Here is a 12,404-nt window from a genome sequence, read left to right on the forward strand (position 1 = left end):
CAGGGCAAGAACGATGGCGGGAGGGATGGTGAGGATACAAAAGGAAGACTTGGGCAGTTCGCTGGGGAGGGCCTGTTTTATTCAGAGAAAAACACACACTACCTCACATTCCGGGGGGGGGGGGGGGGAGGAGACGACTCCATGCGACACTCAGCAGAGACCCTTCCCGTGGGCTCCATCAACAGCAGGTTTGTCCCAGGTGGCCCAATACTCTTGAGTCCCTGGGGAGGGGGGGTGATGGCGCCAAGCGGCCATGAAACAAGCCACGTTTGAATTCCAAGCAAACTCTCCAGATTCCGGCCATTGTGAAAAAGAAACGGAGGGGGGGGGGTGTTTCCAAGTTTTTGTGTTTCCTTAAAAGAAAAACCAGAACTAGCGTCAGCCCCTGAGAGAGGAAGAAAAGGGGCTGTTTGTTTGTGGGTAAGTTGGGGGGAAGCCAAGCTGTCCTGAGGGCTGCTCTACCAGTGGAGGCCAGAAGGGGGCGTCTTCTCGTCCTTATTGCTTTCCAGGGAAAAGGGTGGGATCCGGACGTCGAAGTGGGAGCCGTCGGGCCGCTCAAAGCGGAAAGTGCCCCTACGGAGCAAAAGCAGAGCTCAGAGTGAGGGGTGACCCAAAGCAGGTTAGGGGGCGGGCGGGGGGGGGGGGGGGGACACACACAACCAAGTCACTCTGTTCGGGGCCATTCCCGTTTATTAGATCTTAAAACCTGTTAACTCAGGAGGACTGCACTGCCACAACAGGCAAGAGAAAATATATCTGGACTGCAGTTTTCACTCCACCTTCTTCTTTCAACAAGACCATAAAGTCAAGCCCAAAGGGTTTGCCATCTAGTCCAGCCTCCTGTTCTCACAGGGGCCAACCAGATTCCGCAAAGGGAAACCCACAAGCCCCCTCCCCTCCTGGGGTTTCCAGCAACTGATAATTAAAAGCATTTCTGCCTCCCACCATGGCAGCAGAGAGTAGCCATCGTGGGTAGCAGCCATCGATCGTCCTCTCCTCCTTGTTATCTGTTAGCTAGTCTCCTCTCCCTCCTCCGATACTTTCCATCTTTCCTTCCTTTACGCTTCCCAGCGAGTCTGGCAGATGATGCTGCACATTCTTTTTAAAGCAGCTCATCAGAACCAGGGTGGGCTGGAGGAACTGGGAAGCATCCAGCTGAATTTTACTCCTAGAGCGGAGTCAGTGAAATTAACAGACCTAATTTCAGCCAGTCTGCTCTGAGTAGGACAAACATCAGATAAAACCTATTATTGGCAGAGACATCTAACAGCAAAACTCTTCCGTTTATGAACACATTTCATAAACACACCAGGCAGGAAAGGGGAAGCCTCCAATTGTGTGGCAGTTAACGTTAAGAATGTAAGTAGCGGCTGCTGGATCAGGCCAAAGGAGGCTCAAAACAGTCCAGGTTCCTGTTCTCACAGCATCCTACCAGATCTCTCCCCTCCTGTGGTCTCCAGCCACTGGCATTCAGAAGCATTGCTGCCTCCAACTGTGGAGACAGGGCAGAGCCATCGTGGCTGGGAAGAGGTGATACTGTGCTACGATTTGATGATCAGAAGTGGCCAGGGCCAACCTGAGGGACCTATAAACACCAGCCCTCTGATTCAATACACTCCCAAGGCATGTTTCTCACCCCACCTGGCCAACCTGCCCGTTCAGCCACCTGGCCGCTGCCACCTTGGGGAGGCTGCCCCCAGGGAAGCTGGCTTCCCACCCTCCTCTCTGGTCTTTCCTGCTGTGGCTCTGGAAGCCTCCGGTTCCTTACCACATGTGGCCGCTGGATGCTTGCAGGGAGACATGGCTGCTGTACTGGAAGGCTGGCTGTTCTTTGGACAGGACTGGCTCCTGGGGAGAGAAAACGAAGCATCACTGGAGAGCCGCCTCCTGCCTCACCTCCTGCTCTGCAATAAGAACAACCTTCACCAACCATCTGGGGGCTGATGGGAGTTGTTCATGCTAAACTGCTTTGTTCTGTTTGAGACTTCTTCCAGGAAGAAGAACATAAGACCGGCTGCGAGACCTGGAAGACCTTGCAGGCCCTTTTCCACATGGCCTGGGTGGGAGGGGACCTGGCTGACTCCAGCTACAAAAGCTGAGGCCAGAGACCACCTTGGCTGTCTTCCAGTGCAGACCCAGGTCTTCCAGCCTGAGCTTCCACAGCTGCTGCCCGCTGTGAACCACCACTGGCAGGACTGGCAGCAACAGCAGCAGACACGTTCTATGCTTAAGACAATATTTCATTCTCTTGCCAATTATGCTGTTTTCAATGTGCATTTTATAGCTGACTTCCTTCAGTAATGTTTTCCTTTGATATGTTAAAGATATTTTTTTTCTTAACTTTGCTGCACTAAATGTGCATTCTGCAGCTGACCTCTTTTGCAATGTTTCATTTTGAAGTCTTTAAAGATAATATCTCAGCTTCCTGTATTAGGTGGCTTTGAATGTAGACTTTATATTTGACTTTCTTCAGTAATGTTTTAATGTTGGGTTGCTAAACCACTTTGAGATTTTGTGTTCCTAAAAATATAGATACAGAAACGAAATGAATATTAACAATCATGGTAGGAGCCTGCGGCTGCATCCGACCAGTGGCCCATCCTGCTGTCACAGTAGCCCACCAGTGCCCCAGTGAGTAGCCCTTTGGCAAAACCCGAGCACAAGAGCCCCCTCCCCTCCTGCAGAGCCAGCAAGAGATAAAAGGCCAGTTTTAAACCCCCTCCGGGGGGGCACTTACTCTCCCCACGACCCCTCGGCCGCGGACTGTCTCCAGCGTGCCCGACAAGCTGAATATCCTCCAGTGCCGTTCCCGGAGCTGCACGACTTCGTTGTTGAGGTTCTCCAGGCGGATGCAGTAGCGCCACTTGACGCGAGAAGGAGGGAGGAGTCACAGTCAGAGCAGGAGAGCCAACAGCAAAGGGCTTCCCAGCCGGAAAACGGGGGGGGGGGGCTGCCCACAGAGGCCTAGACACCCTTGCAAGGCCAGAGCCCTCTCCGCCACTCCACCCTTAGCATGCAAGCCCAGGAGAAAGAGCACTCACCCAGTAGACGTGGGAATTCTGGGCTTCCTGCAGGAGAGAAGAAGAGAAGGCGGCCTTTGTCATAAACAGTGCACTCCATGTCAGAAACCCATGGCTACCGGCCGCTCCCCATGGGATTTCCAAGCCCCACATCCTTGGGAGAGACAAGGAAGGGGTGGCCTACGATGGGCATTGCAATCTTACTCGGCTACAAGTGATCGCCAAAGAGAAAGAAGACTGCCTTAGCGGCTTTTCAAGAAGTCTGGAGGGGTCTCCCTCACAGCAGGTTTCTGTTTATTCATGGCAACTACTGGGAATCTCTGTCTAAAGCCCTGACAACTGATATTGAGAAGACCCCTTTTGGTGCCTGCTAAAAGCATTCCTGTGTAGACAAGCCATAGAGAATGGCCAGTGCACTGAAGCCCAACTGACCCTTTTGCCTGACCTAGCACAACAGCCCTTTCTCCTTGCAACCCTGGGACAGTGTGGGAGAGAACCAGTCACACAGGATGATTTCCTAAAGATATGGACCCATTCGCTTTGCGACGCAAGATACAGGCCTGAGGATGGTGTACGAAACCTGCAGGGTCTGCGACACGTTCCCCTGGAAGGGCCACCCAACCAGCTGCTCCCATTTCGAGGTCCCTGAGGCTTTGGCAGCACCACGACTTGTGTCAGAAACAATGGCTGCTGCTGACAGGCGTACCCACAGCGAGGCCTCCAAGGGGCACGGGGCCAGGCACCTACCCGCATGCCCATGTAGAAGGGGATCACTGTGACCCGAATGTTCTCTGTGGTTTCCCGGTGCACGTCAGACAGCTCCAGCCACGGGTGGTTCTTCTCCTGCCATGCACACAGTGTGTCCCTTGCCACAAAGGGTGGAACTGGAGGGGAGGGAGAGAGAGAAAAGGGTATTTCCAAGGGAAAGTAAGCACAGAAGGTGTTTACCCACAGAAAGTAACGTGGACAAGACTTTTGGGGAAGCAAGTTGAAGTGGGAATTACAGTATGCGCTTTGCTATATGCGCTTGACAGTATGCCGGAAACTACAACTAATCCAGAATGCGGCAGCTAGACTGGTGACTGGGAGCGGCTGCCGAGACCACATAACACCGGTCTTGAAAGACCTACACTGGCTCCCAGTACGTTTCCGAGCACAATTCAAAGTGTTGGTGCTGACCTTGAAAGCCCTAAATGGCCTCGGTCCAGCATATCTGAAGGAGCGTCTCCACCCCCATCGTTCTACCCAGACACTGAGGTCCAGCTCTGAGGGCCTTCTGGTGGTTCCCTCACTGCGAGAAGCCAAGTTACAGGGAACCAGGCAGAGGGCCTTCTCGGTGGTGGCACCCACCCTGAGGAACGCCCTCCCACCAGATGTCAAAGAGAACAACAACTACCAGACTTCTAGAAGACATCTGAAGGCAGCCCTGTTTAGGAAAGCTTTTAATGTTTGGTGCATTACAGTATTTTAATATTTTGTTGGAAGCCGCCCAGAGTGGCTGGGGAAGCCCAGCCAGATGAGCGGGGTATAAATAATAAATTATTATTATTGCTATATAAATTGTACGTGAACAGATGTGGAGGAAAAGAGTGTGCGAGTAATCTGTTTACTCAGGTTATATTAAGAAAGTATCAAGAATGTTTGCGCAGGAGGAACTCATCCTTGAGCTCACCCGATAAGGAGGGGAGGCACCCTGTTCCTCTCGATGAACCAGGCACCCAGCTCTGCTCATGCAGGAAGGCTTTTCCTCTCTCACAACATGACTTCATTCCTATGGGCTAAGCTAAGGCGAGGGAATGCCTTTTTTTTACGCCTGCATGGTTTATAGGCCCAGGGGCTCCTCATCTGGGGGTCCCCCAGCAGCCACTGTTACTCCAACCAAGTACAGCTGTCTCAAACGTCACAATGGTGTGTCTGTTGAACAAAAATCTGCCACAAAAGGTTTTTAAAATGTAGCATTCACCTTGCATAAGAAGAAGGGGGAAATCAGAAAAAAGGCCGCATTTATTGCAGCTTCTGGCGCACCACTGAAGGCACTGAGCTGGGCTTCAGCCCATGTCTGCCTCTCTTAGAGGGGGGAGAACATATCGGCCTTTGCAGCCTTTCCCCCCAAGTAAGAACTCACCTTTCGTCTGATCGTACAGGAGGAACCGTTCGAACAACTCGTGCTGGATGGGCACCTGGTCGGTGGAGGTATATGGAAGGATGTCTTCGTGGCTTACATAGTCAAGTCCTAGAAGGGGATCCCAGAGAAAAAACACACACCTAGGTATTTGCAGAGGCCAGGTAACAGCAGCCAAGTGCAGTTATTATCCTCAGCTTCAGAATCAGCTTCAGAATTATCCTCAGCTTCAGAATTATCCAGTTATTATCCTCAGCTTCAGAATCAGAACACAATCCTGTCCAGAACAAATTATCCTACTCGGAGGAACATAGGAAGCTGCCTTTTGAAGTAGTGGCTCTAAAGGTTCTAGTCCTCCTGGTTCCAAATACAGACCAGGTTTCAAACGTTACATAGGAAACTGCCTTATCCTGAGTCAGACCACTGCTCAATCTAGCTGAGTCCCGTCCACACTGACGGGCAGCAACTCTCAAGGGTTTCAGGCAGGAGCCCTTCCCAGGACCTTCTACATGCAAAGCAGATGATCTGCCCCGAGCGACAGGCTGACCACTGGTCTAGGTGCCTGATCAGATGGGGGCCTATTTGCCGAATTGAATGAGATTTAAAAAACTAGTCCACAAAAGGAAAAAGGCTAACCTATTCCTTTATATCTCCTAGTAGATATGTGTTGTTGTTTTTTTAAAAAAGACCACTACTTGATTGTAAAAGAAAACCCCCCGCAACAGTTCACAAAGTAGACCCATTGAAATGAATGGCCACAATTCACATACTGTATTTCCTGGCGTATAAGACTACTTTTTAACCCAGGAAAATCTTCTCAAAAGTCGGGGGTCGTCTTATACGCCGGCTACAGCAGAAGCTCCTGCAGCAACTCCCCACCAAAGGATAAAACGACAGCAAATTAAATCAGAGGACACCAAGCTCTCTAGATGAAGCAGAAATACGCTTGAAAATTGGCCCCAGAGGCCCCCGGCCACTGGGAAGTGGAGCGGATTTCTGAACCGGACTGGAGACTGGTTTTTTAAATTTTTATTTGGTGTGCGTTGGAAGAGGGGTAGTCTTATATGGCGAGTATATCCCAAACTCTATATTTTAACTGGAAAAGTTGGGGGGGGGTCATCTTATACGCCCTGTCGTCTTATACGCCGGAAAATATGGTAGATCCATTAATCTAAATGAGTCTACTCTGAGTGGAAGATGGTTGAATAAAACCCTAACAGAGCATGTTTTACCACTTTGCTCTTTGTCCCACCCTGGAAGTGCAGGGAATAAATTTAATGAATAATTAAACCCGCTTCCCACTCCCCTGCATGAACACTTCAGGGATTTACACACAGAGCCTGGGGAAATGTTGGGCCCTCCTGGACCCTCCCCAGGCAGCCACAGGGACAGCTTGCTCACCTGGGATTGCATAGAGGGCTCTGCTGTCATCATGGTTCGCTAAGAAAGTCACTGCTTCCGTCTGCGATCTCTGAGACTGAGGAAGAAATGGCAAAGACAGCACGAGAGCTGCTATTATTTTGTGAACAATACATACCACAATAACAAATCAAACAATAACACCCACCCAGTTTAAAAGGCCATGGATTTAATTAGCTAAAGGCGTGGAAGAAGAGGAATGCTTTTGCCTGCCATCTAAATACATGTAATGATGGCGCCTACAAATGGAGAGCCACCACAGCAAAGGCCAGCTCTCATATTGCCACCATCCAGAACTGTTGTGGAGAGGAAGTACAGAGGAGGACACTGGATGAAGATTACATGGTCTGAGTCGGTTCATATGGAAAGGGGTGGCCCTTCTGGATCAGGCCAATGAATCATCTAGTCCAGCATCCTGCTCTCACTGTGGCCAACCAGATGACAATTATGGGAAACCCGCAAGCAGGATTTGACCAAAAGAGCAGCACTCTTCCCTCCCGTGGTTTCCAGCAGCTGGCATTCAGAAACATTGCTGCCTCTGACCGGGGAATCAGAGCATAGTCTTCCTGGCTAGTAGCCAACAATAGCGCTCTCCTCCATGAATTGGCCTCACCCTCTTTTAAAGTCATTTCGGCTGGGGGCCGTCGCTGCCTCCTGTGGGAGGGAGTTCCACAGCTTAACTCTTTGGAGGAAGGGTAGGATACAAATTTAACCAACACAACAATTAATAACAAAGGCCATGTGTTAACCACCTCTGATGTAAGGCACCCTTAGATGGATCCTCCGACCGGCTCCCTCCCTGCTCTGTATGGCATCCTAGTCATGCACGGAGGGGGGGCAAGGGGAGGAAGGCTGAAGCACTTACTATATGTGGGCAGTCCCGAGCATCTATGAGAACCTGGTAGTACGTGTGCGTCTTGCCTTTCACTTCCTTGGATCCGTGCCCAGCTGCATTCTCACCCCTGAATCAAAACACACAGCATGTTTTTAGAACCTCTTCTGTTATTGTTATTAAAATTTGTGTACTGTCCTTCATCCGAAGATCACAGGGTGCTTCACAACATAAAAATACAAAATGAGAACACAAAATACATAACAGAGCAAAAACCAAACCATTAACACCCCCCCCGAAACACATTTAGAAGGCTACAGAAGGCTCGATCAGGCAAAGGCCTGGTTATATGCTAAATCCACAAGAGATTTCACATTTCACAGAGCAAGTGTGGATGGGCCGTCTCTGACACAGGGCGACAGCTCAGCCTCATTGGGGAAGAAAAAAGCCTCTTGTACGAGAAAGGAGAGGAAATGTTACAAACCGGAAAATCTCAAAAGTCACATATATACAGTGGTACCTCGGGTTACAGACGGTTCAGGTTACAGACTCCGCTAACCCAGAAATAGTACCTCAGGTTAAGAACTTTGCTTCAGGATGAGAACAGAAATTGTGCTCTGGCAGCGCGGCGGCAGCGGGAGACCCCATTAGCTAAAGTGGTGCTTCAGGTTAAGAACAGTTTCAGGTTAAGAACGGACCTCCGGAACGAATTAAGTACTTAACCCGAGGTACCACTGTATTCCACTACCTTGGTGTCTGAAGCTTTCGTAATGAATTTCCTTTATTTTACTTAGGAATGTTTTTACTGTGCTAATGAAATTATTTTATTGCTTATGTTAACTGTGTGTAAATATGTCATCATTGTTTTTATACTTTTAAACTGGTTAGAAGCTATTTTGGTGTAAATAAATAAATGCAAAAAACCCCAGTGTCCTTTAATATGGAAGCAAATACAGTTAGGAACTTAGTTCTTGAACGTTTTGGCTCCCGAACTCCGCAAACCTGGAAGTGAGTGTTCTGGTTTGCAAATGTTCTTTGGAGCCCAAATGTCCCGACTGAGTGCAGGAAGCTCCTGCAGCCAATCAGAAGCCGTGCCTTGGTTTTCGAAAGTCAAACGGACTTCTGGAACAGATTCTGTTCAAGAACCAAGGTACAACTGTATTTTTCAATGACTTTAAAAAAATGTTTACTGTAAACCACTTGGAGTAAGCTGTATATAAATTACATTCAACAAAATGATTAAATAAAGCAGGGCAAGCTCTGCCCACTGCCCACTCTAAATACCAACCACAACAGCTTCTTAAAGCGCACTGAGCTTCTTAACATGCTCCTCTCCCTCCCCATTTCTGGCTGCCTGGGAGTGAAACACCATTCCTTCCTTACTTTTCAGGCACCGGGGAAGCCACGTCTCTGTCGTACAGCCTGGCTTGCCAAGGAAACAGGACTATCCCCCGGTATCCAAATACACTGTGGAGAAATAGCTGAAAGAAAAGAGCACAGGGGGCAGGGCGAGAGAAAGCGTCAAGCGAGGCAGGCCAAGGCAGAAGAGAAAGCAGAGCTTGCTCCAACCATCGCGGTGAGAAATGGCAGCTCCAAGGAACCAGCTTCAGAAGGGAGGGAGGTGGGCAGCTTTAGGGCATCTCTTGCTACCTAATCCAGAGTCTAAGGGGGGGGGGGTCGTCAAAACAAACGACAAAGGCTCCAGTAAAGGTCATGTGAAGGAAGCCAAAAATGCAGCTGTGGGCAGGACCAAAAAAATGCTACAGGTCCTGACAGTCTTCACACATCCATACTGTGTCACAGCGATGGCTTACAAGAGCCAACATTCCTTTCCATTGAGAAAAGCTTCTCTGCCTGGTTGCCTTGAAGCAAAAAAATCTGCGTGTTCCTGTGGGCAACCAGACAAGGATCCCTTTATAAGGCTGGGCTTGCAGAATGTGGTCCGGAGGTGTCCCTTTATAGTAGCACCAACTGCAACAGAGATGGGGGCACCAAAAAGAGAGGATCCCAAGCTGACGCAATCCAGTGTAGAGCAAGAGGCTTCCAATGCCTCTGATTCCACCCTGCCACACAAAAAACTGACCGGTGTCATATTTCCCACTTACCTGACCCGTGTCATATTTCCCATGCTGCTTTGGCACTTCAAATACACCCACCGTCTCCAGCACTTTGCCCTCAGGGCGATTCCTAGGGTGAGGGCAGAGAGAAGGCAGGACGTCAAGCTCGCCCAGAGTGTTGGTCACTGAGTTGCAAATCTGAACTGGCTTTGGACGTTGCCCCCCGCCCCCCTCCCCCCTCCCCCCTCCCCACCACAGCTCAGCTTTCAGACTCCTATTCAGCTGGGAGCCCTGTGATGCTGATCTGCCCCACGCACAACAAATACAACAAGAAAGTAACAATGAATAAAGTAAAGCTGCTTGTTTAAAGTTTAACTCCAGAGGTAACTGCAGTCATGATGTCCAAGAGCTCAGATGACTTTTGAAGGGAACAGATAAACTCGGGAGGGAGAAGAAGAAGAAGAAGAGTTTGGATTTGATATCCCGCCTTTCACTCCCTTTAAGGAGTCTCAAAGCGGCTAACATTCTCCTTTCCCTTCCTCCCCCACAACAAACACTCTGTGAGGTGAGTGGGGCTGAGAGACTTCACAGAAGTGTGACTGGCCCAAGGTCACCCAGCAGCTGCATGTGGAGGAGTGGAGACACGAACCCGGTTTCCCAGATTACATGACTACCGCTCTTAACCACTACACCACACTGGCTCTCTTAACCACACTGGGAGGGAAGTCTATCGATGGATGTTGGTCATGATGGTTAAAAAGAGCCTTGCACACCCCGAAGCAGCATAGCTCTGGGGATAAGAACACAGGGGACTGTGCCTGTGGGTCCTGTTTTGAGAGCTGAATTAGGTGCAAAGTGAAATCTCATTTTGCACTGGCAAAGTCAGGCAGGAGCAAGCAGGCCTCAAAGTGATTTGCGGGAGACCAGTAAGGGTTCCTGACTCCAAATGCTTTAAACCAGACTTCTCCAACCTGGTGCCTGCCAAACGTTTCGGACTACAAGTCCCATCAGCCCCCAGCATCCTACAGCCATGCTGGATGAGAGTTGCGGTTCAAAACATCTGGAGGGCCCTTGGTTGGTGAAGGCCAGCTTAAACAATAGCAACAAGGTAGTGGCATCAATGACCAATGATAGCTCACGTCATTCTAATAAGAATGGGAGAACTTCTCTCTCAAGGCACCTTTATGTATTGGGCTCCACCCCCACAAGCCACTATTTTGCCCCTTGGTGTGGTTGGCAGGCCTTCAGGCTCTCGCCTTCAGGCTCTCGCCGTAATATTGCACACACCCAGCGTTTGAAACTCCCATTGTTCTAGGCATGTTTTGCGGCAGGGAATTTCATTAGCATGAGCAGTTTCTGAGCTCTGGGCGCAATACGGTGCCTAAGATTTCAGACTAAAAATGCCGCTGCTGTTTTTCTTCCTCCCCATTTCCAGTCACTCTCTGAAGACTGGAGAAGAGACCCCCTTAAGAATATTATGGGGGTGGGCAGGGGAAGGACTAGACCATTTGAAAAATGAGCAAAAGATTTTAGCTGCAGTTCATTCATTTTCAGCTTTGCATTCTTGTTATTAAAAAGTGCGCCTAGACATTCTGTTGTTGCGCCCATAACCTACGTTTAAGGTGCCATTTAGCTCCTAGCTTTCATATCTCTGTTTCTAACACTCCACACCCCCCACAAAGCAGAACCTACAAGTATATTGATGAACTGTTAACCTCCAGGGACAGATTAATCTCTGCAAAACACCTGAGCATACAACTCTGCTTGGGCCTCCTTTCTGTTGGCACTCACCACCTACGTTTGCTATTAGAGGGAGCAACGGGCGCAAACAGCTATTTAGGAAGTGACAAGCAGAAGGAAGCCCTGGCTGCTGGATCAGGCCAAAGGGGACTCACCTAGTCCAGCCTCCTGCTTCCACACAAGGGAAGGGCCCCAGTGGGAAGCCTGCCAGCAGGACATGAATGAGGAAGGGGGGGGAATGTCCCACCATCAAATGCAAGAGCTGCAACATACCTAGGAGAAGCTTAACGGGGTTTACCCAGTTGGCAACTGTTCATGCAAGAATTTGGGGGAGGATCCCAATCCGAGCCCTGGTGGAATGTTCTCAGCCTCCATGGATTCCCTCACCTCCACTAATAGATACAGGCAGAAATCGCTGGAATGTCCTGAAAAGGTAAGACCCCCCCCCACCTGTACCCTCAAGCCCAGGCAGCCCCAAACTCGGCCCTCCAGATGCTTCGGGACTCCAACTCCCACCATCCCTGACTAGTCCTGTTAGCTAGTGATGATGGGAGTTGTAGTCCCCAAACAGCTGGCGGGCCGAGCTTGGGGCTGCCTGCTCGAGCCCCTCTTCCCAGCTGTGGCCCCCGCCCCACACAAGCCCCCCCTCCCTCTCCGCTCACCGTGAGGAAAGGGCCCTCCGGGGGACCAGGCCAGGCCACGCCCACAGGCCGCTCCCGCGCGCCGCCCCTCGCAGCCCCGCCGCCGCCGCCGCCCTGCAGGGCAGCCCTGAGCCGCACGAGGACGACGAGGAGGAGGAGGAGGCCCTGGCCCGGCTCAGCGCCACCGCCGCCCAGCACCGGCTCCGGGCCGCCGCCGCGCAGGCCGCTGCCGCCATCCCGCGGCCCTGGCGCAAGAGAGGCCTCCGCCGGCGCCCACAATGCACCGCGCGCCCGCGCCGCCGCCGCCGCTTCGTCGTCTGAGGGGCGGAGAGGACGGGGTCGCTCTGGCCCGCGCGGAGGCCATAGAGAGGGGAAGGCTTCCGGGTCACTCGCTCGGCGCCGCTTTCTTCCCCACAGAGATAAGAACGTGTAGAAGGAGCCCGAATAGGCAGTTTCCGGGGTTGTTCCTCCCTTGCCCCCCCCACGCGGGTTTAAATGATTATAAACATTTGTGTTTTCGGGAAATAGAGCCGAGTTTGCAGAAAGCTTTGGATGACGCAGGCCGCTTATTTA

The 12,404-nt window shown here is 50.9% G+C and overlaps 1 protein-coding gene across 1 annotated transcript; it reads right to left on the reverse strand.

The window, feature by feature from the left end:
* Positions 1–57: 57 nt before the first annotated feature.
* POLDIP2 (DNA polymerase delta interacting protein 2) lies at positions 58–12,190 on the reverse strand. The gene is made up of 11 exons (XM_083480256.1): positions 11,853–12,190; positions 9,499–9,580; positions 8,777–8,874; positions 7,427–7,523; positions 6,544–6,619; positions 5,146–5,253; positions 3,768–3,904; positions 3,042–3,068; positions 2,738–2,863; positions 1,769–1,848; positions 58–573 (listed from the first exon to the last, which is right to left on the reverse strand). Exons 1-11 carry the CDS (start codon positions 12,065–12,067, stop codon positions 459–461), a joined length of 1,161 nt encoding a protein of 386 aa, XP_083336382.1. The 5' UTR covers positions 12,068–12,190; the 3' UTR covers positions 58–458.
* Between the last annotated feature and the right edge of the window lie 214 nt (positions 12,191–12,404).

The sequence above is a fragment of the Podarcis liolepis genome, assembly GCF_965112155.1.
Source record: "Podarcis liolepis genome assembly, chromosome: 16".
Lineage (NCBI taxonomy): Eukaryota > Metazoa > Chordata > Lepidosauria > Squamata > Lacertidae > Podarcis > Podarcis liolepis.

Coding starts and splice junctions, on each gene's coding strand:
- POLDIP2 (XM_083480256.1), bottom strand. CDS start 12,067: ATGGCGGCAGCGGCCTGCGCGGCGGCGGCCCGGAGCCGGTGCTGGGCG. Junction 8,875..9,498: donor GGAAATATGACACGGGTCAG/GTAAGTGGGAAA, acceptor CTTTTCTTTCAG/CTATTTCTCCACAGTGTATT. Junction 574..1,768: donor GCATCCAGCGGCCACATGTG/GTAAGGAACCGG, acceptor TTTGCTCCGTAG/GGGCACTTTCCGCTTTGAGC.